The following is a 22,564-nucleotide window of genomic DNA, read 5'->3' on the forward strand; positions in this document are numbered from 1 at the left end:
AGCAATAAATGACAATAGTGGACAAATTTTAAACAGGGTGGGAAAGTTGGTAGCGCTATAACGCACAATTTATAAAGATCGTGGGAAAGTTAATAGCGCTATCGCACACTATTTAAACAGGGTGGGAAAGTTGGTAGCGCTATAACGCACAATTTAGAAATACCGTGGGTAAAAGTGATGGAGAACCTGCCCTCCCAGAATTCCATGTGGCAGAGAAAGGGGTGTATGCACGGCTGCAAGTATGGAGCACTCATGGAGGGGTTTCTCTGCTGCACGGCATTCCGAGAAGTCAGGTCCGCCATCATTTTTTTCCCCATGGTCTGTGTGCTACAGCACTACCAACTTTCCCATGCTGTTTAAAAATTGTCCGCTATTGCTATTTATTTCCTCTCTTTCTCCCCCAATGCGACTTTCCTACAACAAAGTTTTTATTTTGACCATTTCTTCCATCACATTCCTGCAGTCATGCAAAAACTTGGGTTATTTCAATCCCACAATGCCCGTTCTACACTTGCCAGATTGCAACGCTGGCATCTGCAGATGCCGGGGATTGTACTTGGGGTCGAGGTGCGAAATGACACCTTAAAGGCCAATTGACAGTTAATTCTTGAGACCACTTGCAAGTGTGAAAGATGCTTGAGTCTGCCTTGCCTGTTTGCTTTGATTGCTCCAAAAGCTATACAGTCTCTTCCACTGGCAGTTGTAGCCATTTATTCCCTCCCCTTCAGGAGTTGCATACCCGACTTGAACAGCCTGTTATTTTAAACAAGTATGAAAGACTCTCGAAACAATTCCATTTTGTTTTATGCTAATGAGTAAACAGCAGAATTACTGATGCATCATTGGATACAAAATTGGTATAGTGGTAGGAGTGGTGTTCCATAGATCCCCTGTTGTTAGTCATATGTTTGAGAGACCTAAGTGCCCATGTGCATTGTTCCCTGAAGATGGCAACACATTTACTGAAGAAGTTGCATGGCATGCTTGCCGACATCCGACAGTGCACCAATTACAAGAGTAGGAACGCCTCGTCGCTGTTGCATAGGATGTGGTGATACCACATGGGAAATATTTTGTGCAATTTGGTCACCAGATTATAGGAAGGATGTGATTAAACTGGAGAGGTGTAGAAAAGATACACAAGCCTATTGCTGGGATAGGAGGGTTTGATTTATATGGAAAGACTGGAGTGAACAAAGATGAGGAGTGACCTTGTATAGGTATATAAAATCTTGAAGAGCCTAATTAAGGATAGAAGAGTCTAAAGGTAGAGGGCAAATATTTAAGGTGAAAGTTAGATTCAAAGGGAACCTGCCAGGCAACTTTTTCATACAGAGGATTGTGAATATTTGGAATTAGCAGCCAGTCATAATGATAGAGTTGGATACAATTACAACATTTAAAAGACATTCAAAGAGTTTCATGGATAGGAAAAGTTTATAGGGATAAAAGTCAAATGAGGGAAATTGGGACTATCGCAGGAGGCATCTTGTGGATGAGTTGGGCCAAACGCATATTTCTGAGCTGTATAACACTGTGACACCTTGCGTAACTTCAGGATATCCCATAATAAAACACTCTGGCATGTACTCACAATTGTTTTATAGGAAACCTTGCAGGCATATAACCATATAACAATGACAGCACGGAAACAGGCCAATTTGGCCCTTCTAGTCCGCACTGATCCAAGTACCCTCCTCTAATCCCACTCTGCCCATATCCCTCCATCCCCTTCTCATCCATATACTTATCCAACTCTTTCTTAAATGACAAAATTGACCCTGCCTCCACCACGTTTCCCAGAAGCCCATTCCACACAGTAACCACTCTCTGAGTAAAGAAGTTCCCCCTCCTGTTACTCCTAAATCTTTGCCCATCAACTCTCAACCCATGGCTTCTTGTATCCATCTCTCCTACTCTCAATGGGAAAATTCTTTCCACATCAACTCTATCTCTCCATCTCATTATCTTAAACACCTCTATCAAATCCCCTCTCAGCCTTCTACATTCCAAGGAATAAAGACCTAATTTGCTCAATCTCTCCTTGTATTCCAGATGCTGAAACCCAGGCAACATTTGGCATGGTAAACCATTCAGGGATCAGTTAAGCTGCTGTGATACTTTTAGTTTGTTTCAAATGGTGCCAGGGCATTCAACAGCAACAAGGCTGCAATCCAACCTACTTTGAAAGGCAGCATCTCTGAAGGTGCAGTGTTTCTCCTTGCTCCACTGAAAAGAGTATTGAGACCTCTGGAGTTAGCCCTGATGAGGTGTTGAGAGCCACTGTAGATCGCCCACAATCATATTGAATAGCAGGGCAGACTTGGGGGGCCAGGTAGCTAACTCCTATTATTATGTTTACTTGTGAAACATCAGATGAGATGAGATGCATCTCCTGGAGGAAGGCTTGATCGGAAAACCTTCTGATTCAGAGGTGGCAGAGATAGTAAGCACTAGGCTTCCTCAGGTGCATTCTCCGCCAAGAATGTCCCTGCAGAAGTGGATTCAGACCCGTGGAATGGTCGTTCAGGTGGCAGCGCTGAAAGCGCAGCGCTGGCCATCTGAAAGGTACAGCTGCGTGGGAGGCGCCTCAGAGCGCACTCTGGCTCCTGTCCCTTTGGGCTGTCAGGGTTGGGATGGCTGGCTGTCAGAGCTGGGACAGCCGGCGCAGGCTGTCCCCATACTTATCCCACTTCCCTGCTCTCTCCCCACAGCCCTATATCAGTCCCCACACTGGGGCGGCCGGCGCGGGCTGACAGAGCAGGGGCGGCCCGCGCAGGATGTTCCCACACTGATCCCACTTCCCCACTCTTTTCCCACAGCCCTGTATCAGACCACACACTGTGGGGCAGCCCACGCCAGCCACCCCATAGTGTGAGGACTGATACAGGGCTGTGGGGAGAGAGCGGGGAAGTGGGATAAATATGGGGACAGCCTGCACTGGCTGCCCCTGCCCTGACATCCCGCGCCGAGGGACAGGGGCAGCTGGGAGGGGGGCTATCAGGTGCTTGCCAGCTGACTGTCATCCCCTTAGCAGCCACTTTCAGGCGGCTGCATTAAAGTCTGCAGACCCTGGGACTGAGTGCACTATACAAATGTGCTGGAGAAACTCAGCAGGTTGCACCACATCCTGAGCAAGTAAAGAGTAACCAACATTTCAGACCCGTCATGGTGATTTTGTTCCTTCTTTTGTTTTTGTACAGAGAAGGTAATTTCATTTTGTCACTTCAATTTTCCACGTGTTACACAAATGTGAAGTTATTAAGGCAACACATCTTGCAGGAAGATGGCAGAATTTCAGTTTAGTTGCTCCTGTTTCAAATGCCTCTCTGAAATAGATCAAATTTCAGATGTCAGATTTATTGTCAGATTTTTGAGATCACATGCAACCCTGAGATTATTTTTCCTGCAGGCAAGGCAGAATTACCACTTATTGGTAGTGCAAAATAAAACTGTACTCAACATACACATGTAAACAAATAAAGAACTGTAAACAGTTAACAAATGTAAACAAACTGACTGTGCAATGTAGAAAGAATAAAAACCATCAATAAAGTGCACAAGTAGGAGTCCTTAAATGAATCTCTTATTGAGTTTGTCGTTGAGGAGTTTGATGGTGGAGGGGTAACAGCTGTTCCTGAACATCAGGATGTGTGTCTTGTTTCTTTCCTGTTGACAGCAGTGAGAACAGAGCATGTGCTGGGTGGTGTGGATCCTTGATGATTGGTGCTGCTCTCCAACGGCAGTGTTTTCTGTAGATGTTCGTGATAGTGGGGAGGATTTTGCCTGTGGTGCCTTGGGCTGTGTCCTCTACCTTTTGAAGGGCTTTACACTCAGAGGTATTGGTGTCCCCATACTAGACTGTGATGAAGCCAGTCAGCATACTTTTTGCCACACGTCTGTCAGGGTTTTTGGTGTCATACCAAATCTCTGCAAACACCTGAGGAAGTGCTTTCTTCACGATGCTGTTCGTGTGTAGGGTCCAGCAAAGATCTTCCAAGATGGTGGCTCCATCCTCTCCACCGCTGATCCCCCAGTGATTACTGGCTTTCCTTTTCTGAAGTCAACTATGAGCTCCTTAGTTTTGGTGGCATTGAGTGCAATGTTGTTGTTGGTGCACCATTCAGCTAAGTTTTCAATCTCCTTCCTGTATGTTGACTTTGTACAACCCACTACTTTGGTAGTGTCGGAAAATGTGTTATTGTCGTACTGTGCTACACAGTTGTAGATGGTGTTGTTGAGATACTGAGGCCACACAGTCACAGGCGTAAAGTGAGTAAAGCAGGGGACTAAGAACCCTATCCAATCCAATCCATAGAATGCAGATTTTTGTCTGAGGTTGGAATTTTTCAGATCAATCCTGTCTTCAGTTGCTAATAAACAATGATTGCACTTTATGTAAAGGATACCTGTCTAATTGAGCTGCAGACAAAAGCATGTGTCATTATTTTAAAATTGAAGCAGGTCAAAGCAACACAATCAGTAAAACTGATTTTAAAGGTAGTTAATTAACTTAAAGCCAATCCTCCCTCATGGATCTTGGCAAAAATTATTAAAGGAAAAGTGTTTGAAGTAAATGGAGCTCAAATCTTTCCCAGAGGTTGCTGCAGTAATTATACTTATTCAGTATTATATTTATTCAGTAAAAAGCTGCAGCTGAGCTGTGGAACGTACTTGTGCTATTCAAGTTGACTATATGAATTCTTTTTGTACCACATCCACCAATGATTGAGCTGCTCTTGGAATGATTTTGATTTGCCTGTTGTGCTAAGATGCAATAGCCCAATTTATCTGTAGTCATGATTAATTTTGTTACATTGCTTTTACCATAATGTTTTCTGCAAATCATTCAATCTAAAACAGTGCCAGAGAGTGGTGACTTCTTTATGATGTCTGGCAAATACACAAGACTTAAGATTTTCACTCTATTCCGGTACACCCGAAATAAATTTAAATCTCCAAACATTGCCTCAGAGTTGTGGATGGCTTTTATATCTTCAAATCCTGTGGCTTCGAATGAAGTCCAGTGCATGCTTTGCCTGTTCTGTCATTAATAGAATTTGATTGGGAGGATAGTTGAGTAATTTAGGAATTAGAGACATCCTTCTGCCATTTTCTTGGGCTTCCTTCTGCTCTAATGAAGGGCCTCAGAGTTGTCAGAGTCTTCCCATGAGTCAGAGATAATGTTGCAATTTTCTAAAAGAGGCTTTAAGAACATCTGCAAAAATGAGATCCCTGGATTTTGTCCTCAGAGAGAACTCTGACGATGCTTTATTTATCCTTTCATTGGATTTGGAGGTTTTCACAGCAACAGTATTATTGATTCTTCTCTATTCATCGTGTTTCCAATGCTCCTCTTCTTAAATAGAGAACATAAAATATAAAAAAAAACTTTTGCACAATACAGGCCCTCAATGTTGTGCTGATCTTTACGCTCCCACCAACAAAAAAAAAACAAAAAAGCCCTTCCTATCTCCTAACCCTATTTTTATGCCCCTAATGTTTCAGCCTCACTCTCTTTGTAAAAAAAATTTACCCCTGATGTCTCCCTTAAACTTTCCTCCCTTGTGCAGATGTCCTCTGGTGTTTGCCACTCCCATCCTCGGAAAAAGCCGCTGGCTGTCTACCTTATCTATGCCTCTCAGAATCTTGTAGACCTTTATGATTCCAACATTTCCCATAATCAGTTATTATCAGCAGTTTAAACATGCATTTGATATGTGAAGCAAAACACGAAAATCTGCAGACTCTGCGGTTAAAGAAAAAACACAAAGTTGGAGAAACACAGTAGGTCAAGCAGTGTCCTTCATATAGCAAAGGAAATTTATTACCTTTGCTATGTAAAGGACACTGCTTGACCTGCTGAGTTTCACCAGCTTTGTGTTTTTTACACTCCGAATATGAACCTATTTATGAACACATAGCATAAGGCCTACTGCTTCACATGACCGTCTAAAATACAGTACAAATCTGATTATTCAAAATAGTCGGGACCAGGCCTATTTCGGATAAAAGTTGTTTTTTTTTGGAGAACTCCATCATTTTTTTAAAACTGCCCAGTAGCAACAGCAAATCACTCGTATCAATGTTTAAACAGCAACAAACAACAAGGAAAGGCTTTTTAAGCATTAAAATAATGTTTAATTCTCACCACCGATCACCGACACCTCCCCACCGAGGCCCTGTTCGTACTGGGAGCCCAAGGGTCCTACTCCTGCCCTGGAACCCAAGGACAGCTGCTGCTGGTACCAGGAGCCCAAAGTCCACCGCTGCTGCTGCCTGGAGCCCGAGGTCCTCTATCGCCCAATGTCCCATTCAGTTTGGCTCTGAAAAAATTTCAGATAAATGAGGATTTTTGGTTTGTTTTGGATATCCTCGTTTATCAGAATTTTTTGAAAAATCAGATAACTGAAGATTTCGGAGAATCCAATTTCAGATAATTGGAGTTGAACTGTCAATGTTTTGACCTGAGCCAAACTCAAGGTGGAATAACTTTTCATAAGCTGAGATAAGTATCCTGTTTCACAGTAAACATGGAATATTGTAGAAATAGCAAAGTAACCGATTACAGAGCTTGGTGTTTGTATTCAACAATCCTGTGCAGGATTCATTTTTGATCTTGGAGGACTTGTCCTTTTAGATAGTGATCAGAAGATCAACCTGATGAGATGAGAGACTGATTATATAGATATTCTGACACATTAATAGATGCAGTTCACAGATGGTTAACTAAAGTCTCAAGGCTGCAATGTTGGTTACACTTTATTTGCTATTGATTCTGAGAGGCCTGCTGAGTTTCTCCAGCACATTTGTGTCTTGTCGCAGATGACTGTTTTGGTTATGGGCCTGCAACTTCAAACCTCAGTAATACCTGAGCCCATGTCACTGCAGGGATACTCAAGAAATATGTACTATTTCTGATTTCAGATTTATTTTCAGAGTACATACATGACATCACATACAACCCTGAGATTCTTTTTTTCTCCAGGTGCAGCAGAATTATCACTAATTGGTAGCGCAAAAAATAAATGCTACACCATGTAAACAAATCAAAGAACTGTAAATAGATAATTAATGTAAAGAAACTAACTGCAATACAGAGAGAACAAAAGAAAATCAATAAAGTGCATAAGTAAGAGTCCTTAAATAAGTCTCTGATTGATTTTGTTGTTGAGGAGTCTGATGGTGGAGGGCTAGTACCTGTTCCTGAACCTGGTGGTGCGAGTCTTAGGGTACCTATACCTCTTTTTTGATGGCATAGGCAGAAATGAGATGGATAGAAAAAGAGGTGGAAGAAGATCTAAATGAGTGTTTTGCATCAATCTTCATTGTGGAAGACATTAGATAGCAATGTGTCAGATGTCCAGAGGGATCTGGTAAGGGAAGTGAGTGCAGTTACAATTATAAGGAAGAAGGTGCTCAGAAAGCTGAATGGTCTAAGCTGATGGATAAGTCTCCTGGACCAGATGGATTGCACCTTCAGGTTCTGAAAGAAGTAGCTGTAGAGATTGTGGAGGCATAGGTACTGATCTTTCAGTAATCAATCGATTCTGGCTTGGTCCCGGAGTTCAGGAAAATTGCATATCATCCCATTATTCAAGAAGAGAGGGGGACAGCAGAAATAAAATTATAGTTAGCCTGACATCAGTGGTTGTGAAGAAGTTGGAGTTGATTGACAAGGATCAGGTTATGGAATGTTTGGAGGCACATGACAAGATAGGCCAAAGCGAGCATGATTTCCTCAAAGGAAAGTCTGACATGACATACCTATTGGAATCCTTTCAAGTGACAAGCAGGCTAGATAAAGAAGAGGAAATTGTGTCTTTGGATTTTCAGAAGGCATTTGCCAAGGTGCCATACATGAGGCTACTTAACATAAGAGCCCATGGTATAACAGGAAACATACTTGCAAGAGCATTGGCTTATTGGCAAAAAGCAAAGAGTCGGAACACAGGAATCATATACTGGCTGGCTGTCAGTTGCTAGTGGTGTATCACAGGGGTCAGTGTTAGGCCTGTTTCTTTTTATATTGTATAGCAATGATTTAAATGGTGGAATGAATGGCTTTGTGGCCATGTTTTCAGATGATACAAAGATAGATGGAGGAACAGGTAGGGTTGAGGACATAGGAAGGCTGCAGAAAGACTTAGACAGACAACGGAGAATGTGCTGTGAGGTGGCAAATGAAATACATTGTTGGAAAATGTATGGTCCTGCCTTTGATAGAAGTAATAAATGGGCAGACTTTTTAAAATAGAGGATAAAACTGAAAATTCCCTGGGAGTCCTTGTGCAGGGTACCCTGAAGGAAAACTTGCAGATTGAGTTGGTGGTGAAGAAGGCAATTGCAATCTTGGTATTTATTTCAAGAGAAATAGAATATAAGAGCAGGAATGTGATGATGAGGCTTTATAAGGCACAGGTGAGATCTCACTTGGAGCAGTTTTGGGCTCCTCGTTTCAGAAAGGGTATGCTGATGTTAGGAGTCAGAAGAGGTTCACAAGGATGATTCCAGGAATGAGGAATCTTTGACGGCTCTTGCCTTGTGCTCATTGAAACATTTCCAGTGTTGAAAGGCATGGACAGGGTAGATGTAGAAAGGTTGTTTCCCATGGTGGGAAAGTCTAGGACAAGAGGGTGCAACATCAGGATTGAAGGTCGTCCACTTACAACAGAGACGTGGTGAAATTTCTTCAGCCAGAGGGTGGTGAATCCGTGGAATTTGTTGCTGTAGGCAGTTGTGGAAGCCAAGTCATTTGGTGTATTTATGGCAGAAATTGATTGATAGGTTTATGATTAGCCAGAGAATTAAAGGTTAAGGGGAGAATTGGATTGTGTGGGAAATGAATCAGCTGGTTATTGAATAGTGGGGCAGACTCGATGGGCTGAATATCCTATTTCTGCTCCTATGTCTTAAGGTATTAAGATCTAAGGCTGGGAATGTTGAGCAACTGGACTGGAGTGTTCTGGGAAATGACAGCCGAATGCTCTGATGGGATACAATGGTTTTCAGATTGATACCAATTGGTTGAGAGTAGCATTGAGGCAGCCCTTAGAGGGATGGGGTAAGGAGGGAAATCAAAAGGTCAGTGGTTCAGCGCCTGCGCTCTCAATCTTTGTGGAATATGGATCAAAACATCAGAGTTGGGGATTCATTGCCTGAACTTGGGTGAATGGAAATGTAGATCTGTGTTTTCAGAGTTTCAGGAGTTGGGGAGTCAGCAGATGGGGCAGAATAGTGACCATGTGCTCAAGATGATGTGTAGGCTGGAGATTAAAAACGTAATTGCTGGAGATTAAAAGCATAATTACTGGATGCACTTTATCTAAGTGCAAGATTAGCACAATGCCGTGAAGTCCTGGTTGTCCTGGTAAGGTGTTTATTTTCAGCATAATTTGTTCTTGACTTGCCCAACAGCACTCACTAAAGAGCAACATGTGCTACGAGGCACCAGGATGCTATATAAATTTGAAATATTCAATGATGTGCAATTTGACTTCTGCATACAATTTGTCAAAGTGGTAGGATTTAATGTGGCAATTTCAGTTTGAGTGACTACCACAAATAGTCCATCAGAAATATTAATATGCCCTCTCAATTGTTAATTACTTTGCAACCAAACAGTGATGTGATCAAATATTCTATCCCATTTGAAAATATTACAGAATGGGTGAATAAAATATATCTTAAAAGGGATAAGATTGTGAGTTTTAGTTGTTAGATCACATTTTACAGACAAACATCTCAAGCGCCATGCTGGGAGTAGACTTCATGTCTCCAATTGGCTTTGCTGAGACAATGGGAAAGGACTTGTGAGAGTTTTACAAGTAGGTGTTAATAGATCGGCAGGTTTGTTCAGGGCCCAGGCACAAAAACTGAATTATTTTGCTATTAAGATGGGAGCCAGAAATTTAAATGGCTGGTTGAAGGTTTCTGTTCCAAGAAGGGTCATGTGGTTTTGCAAACAGATAGAAGACAACAATTTTTTGAGAGAGATTCAGCAGCAGTTGGTGTTGAAGTTTTGCAGACCTGCCGCAAGACCCCATTTCAAGATGGATATTGAGTTCCAAGTTCAGCCTATTATGAATCTCTCTGGTCAATTTCAGAGGCTGGTTAATGTGTTTCTCCTGAAATAGGGGGGAAAAGAAGAACTCCTTGTGGTAACCTGGAAGAAGAGGGGCAAGTTTCTTCAGCAAAGCACTACAGTGGCTGACTAAAGGAGATCAGTTTGTGTGTGTCTAACGAACACCCCTACAAGATTCTGTGAGGCATAGGTAAGGTGGACAGCCAGTGACTTTTTCCCAGGGCAGGAATAGCAAACACCAAGGGACATCTGTACAAAGTGAAGGGAGGAAAGTTTACGAGAGATATCAGAGGTAATTTCTTTTTTAAACTCAGAGTTGTGGGTGCCTGGAATGCCTTGCCCTGGGGTGTTGGTGAAGGTTGAAACATAAGGTGCATTGAAGAGGCTCTTCGACAGGCACATGAATGAAAGAAAAATTATGAGGTTTTTTATAGGTAGGAATATATAGGTCAGTACAACATCGAGGGCACTGTGCTCTAAAGTTCTATGATCTATAAGAGAATTTTCCTGTTGTTTGAATCTACATGGTGTGCGATTGGTGAACTAACAGAGATGTGCACCAATTTTAAACTTCCATATTTTTTATCTATTTAATTTCTGTGTTTTTTTTTTGCTGCTTGCTTGAATTCTGGATGGCAGGGGTTATACTATAATTCAATTAAGAAGGTTTGTTTCCTTCACTATATTCGATAATGTTCAAGAAATTATTTAACTATAGTCTCTGCAGAGTTAATACTGTATCTGATTACATTTCAAATAGATTGGAGCATTGAAGCAAACAAAACTATGCTTGCTTAGAACTGCCCCATGAGAAAATGAAATGTAGATTTGAGATATTTAGAAACTGATTATAATTTGATGATGATCTTTATTCAGTCATTCTTCTGTGGCCACAAAAGTGATCTCAATGGGAACAGAAAAGGTGCAGTGGATTACCAGTGGCCATTCGTGATTGCTATGTTCCCATACCCTCTAAAAACTGCAAAGTAATGCTATTGCTACAAATGCAGTGATAGAATGGGAATTGCGTGTATGCAGGTGTACATGTTTTTCTTCTTCTGATGGTTAACCTCATGAGATAACCAAGAACTAGGGATCAGTAGGCCTTTTCACACTGCCATGTAAAATGGGGATCCCCTGAAAATTTTCCTGGGAACACTCCCATGAACCGGCAGTGTGAAAATGTCAGCCCAGGAAAATTGCTGTGGTCCGTGCCATTTCCAAGAGTGGTTTCAGCTGCATGAGGGATTATGGGTACAAAATCAGCCATCGATCCTGCATTGTGCAGCCGTCACAGCGTGCCAAGGGGAGGGGGGGCGATGGACAGCCGGGGCTGGCTGGGGAAGGGTAGGCGCGACAGAAGGGCGGGGGCAAGCAACAGACAGTCGGGGGCGGAAAAGGGGGTGACTTGGGCTGGGCAGTGGCGGGGAGTGACAGACAGCCAGGGGCTGGGGTGTCCCATTAAACGTTTGGACCATATCACCAAATCTGAATCTCATTCAATGACGATTAGAGAACTGAGAAAAGAAATGCTTTAAAAACGCATGTGTTCACGTAATGATGAAATCAACACCAGTTCACACATCATTGAAGGGAATTTTGAATGAACAATGTCGAGTGACATAAAGGTCCAATTTCAAGATCCTGAGAACTCTTGTTAGAGTAGCCTCATGTGTAACACGTCATCGCTGGGTAGGAAGCCCCCCCCCCCTCCCCACACCCGAATTTCCAAGGAGAGCAAATTCAAGGGAATTTAGACCATGGTGTGAAAAGCCCAAGAGGTTCTGCCTTCCCATAAATTTCACCCGGGTCCAAGTAGGGTCACTGCTTACCCACGTTGAAACTTGCCTCTTTCCAAAGATCCTGAACCTTTGGAATTCATATCCTCAAAGCCCAAAGGAAATGGAAACAATTAATATTTTTAATGTGGGGTTGGATAAATTTAAGCCAAACAAAGGGGGTGTGGGAATGGAGAGTGAGATGTCACCAGGTGTTGTTGAATTGAGGTTACAATCAGACTAGCTTTGATCTTACTGCATGTATAGAAAATATAGTTGTTATAAGTGTGTTGACCATTTCATCCACGTTCTTCACACTCTTGTGTTCTTGGGTTATCAGACTATGAAGGAACTATGTATCAGGTAAGTGCAAGTCTTGAGTTATCAGGACTATGAAGGAACTATGTATCAGGTAAGTGCAAGTCTTCAGTTAGCAGGACTATGAAGGAACTATGTATCAGGTAAGTGCAAGTCTTCAGTTAGCAGGACTATGAAGGTTCTATGTATCAGGCAAGTGCAAGTCTTCAGTTATCAGGACTATGAAGGAACTATGTATCAGGCAAGTGCAAGCCTTGTGTATTTGTAATGTTAATATGCTCCTGAGGTTTTCATTTTCTTGAATGAGGCAGTATGAAGCAATGATTTATTAATACTGTTATCATGTTGCATTGCTAAGACTAATTCCGACCCCTTCCTTGATGTCATACATCAGATGAAAATTGCAGTTTAACTTTGTTTTGGATAATAATCTCTTCTTCAACTGTATCTTTTCAGTGCATTTGTAGGATATTCCAAAGCTCAGTATCAGAGCCATTGCTTTTTGGCTTTTATTTTCCTTTAGAGTTCAATCTAATTGCACTTAATTGAAGATCATTTTTTATTGCATGGTGGAACGTGTAACATCTTTACTTTCAGGGACTGAGCTATGCAAAATATCAGCAAGTGTCTTGGGCAGATAATGCCTTTTTGTTTTACGTTTAAGTCATGAGTCAATCATGCTGGATTTGTTGATGCGTTGAGCCACATTTTGCTCCCAAAATAACAGTAAGGCTAATGGTATTCACCATTATTTATGTACAGCTGGCATACAAAGAGCAGATGCATCGTATTCAGATTTGTACTGCTCTGGCAAATGTGGAAATGTATCAAATGACATGAATTTGCAATATTAGCTGAGTTGATAACATTCAAATTTACACATAAAATTAAGAAATTTCAACTGTATGTGTTCCCTTCACTTGTGTTAAAAATTAAAATAGATGATTAAAAAATCAAGTTAGCTGCAAGTCTGGAGTATCATGTGTGCATTGTCCTAATTTAGTTTGTTTTATTAAAAATATCAATTTTACTCCTGCATTACAAATGTAGCTCTTTCAATTTCAACCCCTCTGGGCAACACATTTAGTGTAACATTTGAATCCATAGCTGTCTGTAAGGAATTTGTTCGTTTTCCCCTTTTCTGCATGGGTTTCTGCCAATGCTATGGTTTCTTCCCACCCTTCAAAAAACACAGTGGGTTGTATGTTAATTGGATGTAATTAGGTGACATGGGCTCGAAGGCTGAAAGGGCCTATTTCCGTGCTGTATATACAATATGTCTCTTTTTTTCTTTTCTTTTGGCTTGGCTTCGCGGACGAAGATTTGTGGAGGGGTAATGTCCACGTCAGCTGCAGGCTCGTTTGTGGCTGACAAATCCGATGCGGGACAGGCAGACACAATTGCAGCAGTTGCAAGGGAAAATTGGTTGGTTGGGGTTGGGTGTTGGGTTTTTCCTCCTTTGTCTTTTGTCAGTGAGGTGGGCTCTGCAGTCTTCTTCAAAGGAGGTTGCTGCCCGCCGAACTGTGAGGCGCCAAGATGCACGATTTGAGGCGATATCAGCCCACTGGCGGTGGTCTATGTGGCAGGCACCAAGAGATTTCTTTAAGCAGTCCTTGTACCTCTTCTTTGGTGCACCTCAGTCTCGGTGGCCAGTGGAGAGCTCGCCATATAACACTATCTTGGGAAGGCGATGGTCCTCCATTCTGGAGACATGACCTACCCAGCGCAGTTGGATCTTCAGCAGCGTGGATTCGATGCTGTCGGCCTCTGCCATCTCGAGTACTTTGATGTTGGTGATGAAGTCGCTCCAATGAATGTTGAGGATGGAGCGGAGACAGCGCTGGTGGAAGCGTTCTAGGAGCCGTAGGTGATGCCGGTAGTTACCTGTTTTGAACCACCCTCCTTACCTGTTGACTTTATAGCACCCCTCCCTTATGCACCCTTAGCACAACATGAATCAGGTCTGTCATGCTCTCCTCTCTCAATCTTGACCTCTTCGGAATATCAAGCAACATTCTTTTGGTTATCTACACAATGGGACTTTTCTCCAGCTCAATAACTGAAACTTCCATTCTCACATTTTCTCTCTCTTGTTTAATCAAATTGATCTTATTTACTTATACTTAAAACTGATTTGTCATTGAATTCACCCACTTTAAATTACACATCCTTCCTTGTTATTTTTGCTGATAATTTAAGACGCCTTCAACCAACTGGATAAGGGGAAGCCTGTAGTGTTCAGAAGCTCTCTTTCCTGATTGACCCATTTTAACTTGCCCATTTGACAATATACCACAGGTTGAAGCCTGATTTGGGGAGATGGCACTTGTGGGTGAGAGGATGAATTCAAAACATTGAAACTGGGAAAAATAGCTGTGGATTTGGGAATTAGATGGACAGTGCCCTCCATAATATTCGGGACAAAGACACCTAATTCCTTTATTTGCCCCCGCACTCCACACTTTTTAAATTTGTAACAAAATAAATCACGTAATTAAAGTGCACATTCCAGATTTAATTCCAGGTTATTTGTATTTATTTTGGATTGACCTTGTAGAAATGACAGCACTTTTTATAATAGTCCCCTCATTTCATGTCACTATTATATTTCGAACATTTGTCTTCACAGGTGTTTGTGAGTACTCAAACATATTTAAATGCTTCATTTGTGCAGGTATAAGAGGTAGGCTTGCTTCAAAGCTTTTGATCACCTTTGGAGTCCATAGTTGCCTTTTTCCAACATGAGGATCAGAGTTGTACCAATGAAAGTCAAAAAAGCCATTATGAATAAACCAGGAAGAGACATCATCCAAACTTTAGGATTACCAAAATCAACAGTTTGGAACATCTTTGGGAAGAAAGAGCGTAGTGGTGAGCTCAATAATTGCAAAAGGACTGATATTTCCAGGGAGACCTGCACTGCTTGATAACAGAAGAATTCTCATCATAATGAAGAAAAATCCCCAAACTTATGTCCGACAGATCAGAAACACTCTTCAGGAGGTAGGTCTGGATGTGTCCATAGGTACTGTTCACAGAAGACTGCATGAACAGAAATACAGAAGCTATATTGCAAGATGCAAACCACTAGTTAGCCACTGAAAGGATGGCCAGATTATAATTGGCCAATAAGTATTTAAAAGAACTTGCAGAATTCTGGAAAAAGGCCTTGTGGGCAGATGAAACCAAGATTAACCTGTACATGAGTGATGAAAGGTGTGAAGGAACTGCCCAAGAACCAAAGTATACCCCATTTGCCACAGTGTGCATCTCGCAGTTTAATCTGTTTTTTCTGTTCATGAAGTCTTCTGTAGTCAGTGGTCATTGACACATACACATCTGCCTTCCGAAGAGAGTTTTTGATGTTTGTGAATTTGTCTTCCTTATGATGAGATTTTTTTCTGTCATCAACAGTGGAAGACTTTCTTAGAATATCTGTCCCTTTGCGATTATTGAGCTCACCAGCCCGCTCTTTCTTTTTCATGTTGTTCCAAACTGTTGATTTTGGTAATCCTAAAGTTTGGGTGATGTCATTTTCTGTTTTATTCTTGTTTTTTTCAGCCTCTTAATGGCTTCTTTGACTTTCATTGGGCTCAACTCTGGTCCTCATGTAGAAAATGGCAACTACAGACTCCGAAGGAAAGCCTGGTTTTCTTATACCTGCACCAATGAAGCAATTAAACATAACTGAATACTCCTGTGAAGCCAAATGTCTCAAACTTTTTGGTGCCCTGAAATGAAGGAACGATGTATAAAAAGTGCTATAATTCCTACATGGTCAAACTAAATTGTGTACTATTAACCTTGAATAAAATCTGGAATGTGCACTTTAATTGCATGTGAATTGTTTGATTACAAGTTCAAAACTGAGGAACTCGGGGGCAAACAAAGGAGAAAAAAAAATGTTTCTTTGTCCCAAACATTATGTATTTTAGAGAGGAATGAAAGATTGGCAGTGAATCAGCTAGTTATCTGCAAAGCCAGAGTGTGGCCAAGTGTTGGATTTTGGAAAAGGTTTTACTGACAGCTGATCGATATTGTTCATGTTTGCTATGAAGTATAATGTATCTATATTCAGATGACTTTTGGAGTTGTTGAAGTTTTTAAAGGTAGGGTTTGCTACTTTATCAAGGTGGCATATATGGCATAAATAAACTTTATTCTCTTTTCATACATTCCTTGCCAAGTTCCTGGTCTGTTTCTCATCTTTTATTTAATATCTCTGTTATTGCAAAGGGTCAGGTCTTTTGTTTACAGTACAGTGAGTTATGAACATTTATCAAACATAATGAAACATTCCAGTACTTTCATGGATATCAGGTGCTCCATTAGCCATCATCCAGTTTCCTTTTGATTCCTTTTCAAAATAAATTTACATATTAGAAACTATATTCATGCTTGATGCCACTTGCTTAAATAGCAAGTTTAAATTTGAATATTTGCCTTCAATTTTTAAAACAAAGGAGTTATTTGAATGCAGTGGCACTAAAATGGATGGCTACTTGCAGGCTGGGTACTGCACCTCACTATTTTGGCTAGGTCATAAAGAAATGTGATACAGACACCACCTGAATTAGGCAGGAACTAAGTCAAGCTTTGCAAATCAGGGATTTATAACATTTCATAGTGGTTGAAATTTTGAGGGATATATGGAGAGACTTAACGTGGGTCCATAAATCTTTGACTTCCTGGGAAATAGAGTCCTACTCATTCATGCCAACCAAATAGACATTCTGGGCGAGTCCCACTTGCCAAATACCTCAATCCATCACTGTGATGGGACCAGGAGAAGAAGCATCTCAATTTTGGCACCTGGATTTCACTGATGAAACAGAGGGAGATTCAGATTTTTAATAGTTTAGTTCCCTTTCTGGTTAAAAACAAATTCCTTTCCACCTGCCTATTCTCTGCCGGTAATTGCAGGTGGCCGCTGGCTTCTTTAAAGAAGGAGAGAATATGTTTATTTTTAGATTTTTTTTTAAATCACTGGCTTCACAACTAATTTCTCAATGTTGATTTACAAACTTTTAATTTAATGATTTCCTCTGACCTAGAATCATACTCCTCTTGAAAATGAGTCTAGCATACAGTATATCCTTGGACACGTAAACAATGCATTTTCACCTCAAAAAGTTAAATTAAAAATCATTGTGGTAGATTTGAACCAAACTTCATAAGTGACTTCCTCTCATCAGGCACTGGTTTCCTTTCGGAAATGGGCATGCTGGGAACTGCTCCTCTATCTGGCCTCCAAATATCAGGTAGGGTATCTTGTGTCAAAAGGCACACACATTTAAAATTGTAAATCTGTATTGTGATTAATGGCCTGATAAAACTAATATTTAATTTTCAACTAATTATTATTTCCACTAGATGCTTCCAGGCTCAATTAGAGGCACATTTCATATAATTTTAACTGTTCAATGATAATTCCGCCATTATTTCAGCTCACTTCTATTGCTGCTCCAGTTCTATCAGCTGGCAGAAAGGAAGTAGTCAAAGCGGACTAACTTTGCTGCCTTACCAGATCTTTAATCTTACACTCACATTGAATTTGATATTGTGTCCCACAAAAGCAATTTTAAATCATTATTTGGGAAAATTTTGATTAAATTGTGCATTTGACTCCTACTTTAAGGCAAATTTGTTGGAATGAACAATTATAAAGATGAGTACCAGCAGCTGGTTCAGTGCAATGACAAAGGTAAAGGTAAAAGGTAAAGATCCATTGTTGGAACGTAATTTTACATACATAACAGACATGAAATTCTTTAACTTTTGTATACCGTAAGGCAGACAGCGAGTCGCCACTTTGTCTGGCGTCCCTCACAGAAACCTACAGCGCCTGGTGTTCCTGGGCAGTCTCCCCTCCCAAGTACTGACCAGTCCTGAGCTTGCTTAGCTTTCGAGATCAGACAATCTCGGACATATTCCGGCTATTAGGTGCAAATATAACTGAATGGAAAATAAACCGTGTGATACTCTGCAGCAATGCCAGGAAAATGGTACATTGATTAAAATAATAGCAACTAAGCCAATCATTTCTTATGATGAAAACTTGTCATTCCCAATTCAAAAATGTTATCAGAGTGATTGATTTTGTCAAGACTCCAATGTGGCACCTGTATAAATTTGTTTTCTATCAACTTCTCTATTTATCACTGCTAGTCAGTATTCCTCTATTGGAACCATAGAATATTACAGCACAGAAAACAGGCCATTCAGCCCTTCTAGTCTATGGAGAAAACATCATACCGTTTGTCTCACTGACCTGCACCCATTCCATAACTCTCAAGACCTTTCCCATCCATGCATCTCTCCAGTTTATTTTTAAAACTTAAGAGTGAGCCTGCATTTGCCACGTCAGATGGAAGCTCATCCCATACTCTCACCAATCTCTTAAGTTTAAAAAGTTCCCCCTAATGTTACCCCTATCCTTTCCTCTTTCACTCTGAAACCATGTCCTCTTGTATTTATCTCTCCTAATTTAAGTAGAAAGGGCTTACATGCATTTACTTTGTCTATATCTCTCATAATTTTGTAAACCTCTATCAAATCTCCCCTCATTCTTCTACGTTCCAAGGAATAAAGCCCTTACCTGTTTAATCTTTCCATGTAACTCAACTCCCGAAGACCCAGCAACATCCTAATAAATCTTCTTTGCACTCTTTAAATCTTACTGATATCCTTCCTACATTTTGGTGACCAGAACTGCACATAATACTCCAAATTTCACCTCACTAATGTCGTAGACAACCTCACCATAACATCCCAACTCCTGTACTCAATACTTTGATTTATGAAGGCCAAGATGCCAAAAGCTTTCTTTACAACCCTTCCTACCTGTGACACCACTTTCAGGGAACTATGTATCTGAATTCCAACATCCCTTTGCTCCTCTGCCCTAATTATTCAGCAAACCCTTCTTTCTGGAAGTTGGTTTAATCAAATAAAAAAATAAAACAATATCAAACTGAGTTCAAGGTTAAGTGTTTCTGCTGAATTTCATGTAAGGATTAATATTTGATACTTGAAATCCTTTTTATGCATTCAGAACGCTGCGTGAGACCAAAATGATTCATTTGCCACCCACAGTGAAAGTTGCAAGAACTGCTGTTATAATCAAGGAGATTTTTTTGACCTAGATTTAACCTGATATAGTTGATAATAGGAATTATGCCATTCTTTTTAAATGTGTATCTACTATTGAGTTCCTCCTACATGTTGTTGGCTCCAATTATTTTCTGGCTACACAAATATATTTATGATCAATTTATTTTAAGTTACTTAGAGGTGGCTTAAGATTGTACTGTGCCTGTGGAAATATATTTAGTGCTCATGTTTCTTTGCAGAATCAATTGAATGCCAGCAGGAATTTTGAGAGACATTAAAATCCACAAACGTTTGCTCTCAGTTGCTTGAATATTTTAAAAATGGGTTATAATTCACAATATATTCAAATTCTTCCTTCTGTTGTGTATGATTCATGTCACACTTTAATGCATTTAAATTCCTTTGATAAAATGGCTTAAGAATCACATTTTGTATTAATTTAAATTCTCTTTATTCTAGGTTGAGAACAGAATGTTTTAACAAAAGTTAGGATCACACAATCGGTGCAATATCTGACCTGTTTCAACAGTCAATTTGTACCTGAAGTCATGCTATGTTAAAAGTGGTGGTAACGATGATCGAAGTAGAGAGAAAAATATAATTTAACACATTTTTACTTTCAACTTTTTTGTTTGTAGAAAACAATGAAGTTTTGTAGTTTCCCTTCAAGTGGGATATTTTAAAATTCATCATTCAAAAAAATCAGGAATACACAATTTGAGACGCAGTATTCCAACTAATATTGAAATTGTTGCACTGAATACCCTTGCAGTTACCATACTTGACCAGTTCTCGTACAGTGCGGCCACATTTCCACAGCTGGTGCAAAAAGAATCTACATCTCAGAAAATAGGGCCCAACAAATGGAATGTCTTTTGAAAATTTGAATTCTATCAAGTGGCATTTATGCATTACCAGGGTTCCAAATAATATTTTCATTCACTGGAGAGAAATTGGTCTTGTTCATGAGAATTAAACATGCAAGTATTTGCCTCTCTCTGCTGAGTTTCACTGATTTAAGGATGGCATATTGTACTGACATCCAGACAGCTGTTGACTGATCAGCACATGTTAAGTTTTGGTGATCAAAGATTTAAGTCTGCACCTTTGTATTTTAAAAGTGCACCAACATGCTTCAATACCTTATTAGCGAACATCTCTTTCTTAAACATCTGCTTCAATCATGTAAACTCTGATTAAAAATTGTTTCTCATTACATATTGAACTATGAATAAGTGAACTGCATTATTTTCTTCCTTGTTTATTTTGTTGTGATGTGAATTCCATTGATCCATCCCTGACTATTTTACAGCATGTCCTTTTCTATCTTTGTTCTGAATCTAAGGTCTCTGCCAATATCTCTTTTGAACTGATGTTAGATGAAGATAGCCATGTACAAACTTGCATTCTCTCTTCCTGTGTAAGAGCATCTCCTCGAAATATCTCTTCTGGGGGTCTGTTTGAGGAAAATAGGCATTTGAGAAACCATGAGAAACCCTTTCACACTGTGGCAATTGGATTGGAAAAAAAAATTATTTAGCACAGAAATATCAGTATGTTTCATCCATGATAATTGCAAAGAAATTAGACTCACACTGAGGAATGGTCAGATTGGACCTGGGATATGGCATTAGTACAAGAAAGTGGAATTGAAAAGATTGGACTAGATCACATTGATGAGGAAGTACAGGCTAGGGACCAAATGGCTTGTTCTTGCTTCTAATTGAAATCCACTGATGTTCCTTATATGTGGAGTACCTGGAATACAAGTTAGATATCCCACTGTAGTCTGGTGATCACAGAAAGAGAGCTAACCCAGAACATGTCAGCAATAGACCTAGAATTTTTCTCTGCTTCAGAAATTAAAATTGCATTTCCTCTGCTTTTTTTGTAACAGCCTCCAGTTTGGATGGTCAAAGCCTGCCTGCAATTATACTATTTGCATTTGGGTTCCTGCCACTGTTATTGAACCCTGAATATGTATTTAAGGAGCCTAACGGTGAATAGTTCTCAAGCTAAAATGGTCTGAATATGGCAAAGCAGTTTATGTCAGGAAAATGCCCATTTGTGGCTAAATTCCCTCCCCCCACCCCACCCCCAAGATTTTTTTGTTTGGTGGTTCATGAATGTATTGAATAAATGTTGTCTTGGTCTCTGCAGTACCAAAGGAGAATGAGGAACGTGTGTTCAGAGAACGAATGCGGCCCAGGAAGAGACAAGGAGCTGTACGGCGGAGGGTCCATCAGGTCAATGGACACAAGTTTATGGCTACCTATCTTAGACAGCCAACATATTGTTCACATTGCCGTGACTTTATTTGGTAAGAAAGTTGTTGAACGGCAACTGCCATCTATGAAGATTTATTACATCATGTGCAACTTTTTCTGCTGTTGGTTTGAGTTAATTTTCCTGAAATAGTGTATGGTTCCTTGTGTGGTGTTGCCATTGAAAGAAGGAAAAACATGAAAAAATAAAAGTAACTCATCAGGAATTTAACATGCTTGCTTTGATATTAGACCCGTTAATGCCTATGTGCAGATCATGCACAAAATTCATGAAGTTAAGCAATTGGGCTATTTTATGTTAGTAATAACATCAAAAGCAAAATTGCCCAGATTACCTCCAGCACCACTCATCCTTGTTGGGAAAATAATTTCTGAATTTGGTTCATACAGCCTATTGGCCGAGCAGGATTGGTCAGGACTTTACTCGAGAAAGAATACCCAGGCCCCAGATAGAAGATAATTCCCAGAGAATCTTCACAAGTATCGGTGCCTTTCTGAAGAACAACAGTGCTTACGTAATCTTATGTTTTCAAAGCTACTCATGATAGAGTTACTTGATCTCATTCAGAAAACTTTACACCATGGTTTGGTTGTTCCAGAGTATGGGAATTGTTGCTGAGGTGAGGCACTACTCCTGTTTCCTCAAGTTCTTCTGGTTTTACCCTGTCCGGTTACCTGGCCTCCCATTTCCACACATCTGTGGTATTAAATGGAATTTCCAAGTCAAGTTGGTCAAATCGCAGAGCACTTGCATTCCTCCCTTCAGCATGTCAGCTGTCCCTTGCTGCCATTATGCATGTTGCTGGTATTTGCTGGGTAAGGAATCAGGGCGATCGCCTTGTAGGTTTGCTTTGCAGCAGGTGCATGCAAGTCCAATAAATTGGGTTGTATGCCTGTGAAGAAAGTGCAGGAGCTTTTGTCTCAAATGGTTCTGGGTTGGAAATGACTTTGGCTACATACACATTGCAGGAACAGCTTAGGGATTT

The 22,564-nt window shown here is 40.4% G+C and overlaps 1 protein-coding gene across 4 annotated transcripts in view; it reads left to right on the top strand.

Moving 5' to 3' along the window:
* The window catches only part of LOC138760479 (protein kinase C epsilon type), a 680,128-nt gene that overhangs the window by 357,726 nt on the left and 299,838 nt on the right, over window positions 1–22,564 (top strand). For 3 of the 4 annotated variants that reach the window (XM_069931096.1, XM_069931095.1, XM_069931098.1), the window contains 2 exons: window positions 17,376–17,441; window positions 21,454–21,613. In XM_069931096.1, coding sequence (XP_069787197.1) covers window positions 17,376–17,441; window positions 21,454–21,613 — 226 coding nt within the window. The remainder of the gene's footprint in view (window positions 1–17,375; window positions 17,442–21,453; window positions 21,614–22,564) is intronic. The other variant, XM_069931097.1, reaches the window with a different exon arrangement.

Source organism: Narcine bancroftii, chromosome 4, assembly GCF_036971445.1.
Source record: "Narcine bancroftii isolate sNarBan1 chromosome 4, sNarBan1.hap1, whole genome shotgun sequence".
NCBI classification, from domain to species: domain Eukaryota; kingdom Metazoa; phylum Chordata; class Chondrichthyes; order Torpediniformes; family Narcinidae; genus Narcine; species Narcine bancroftii.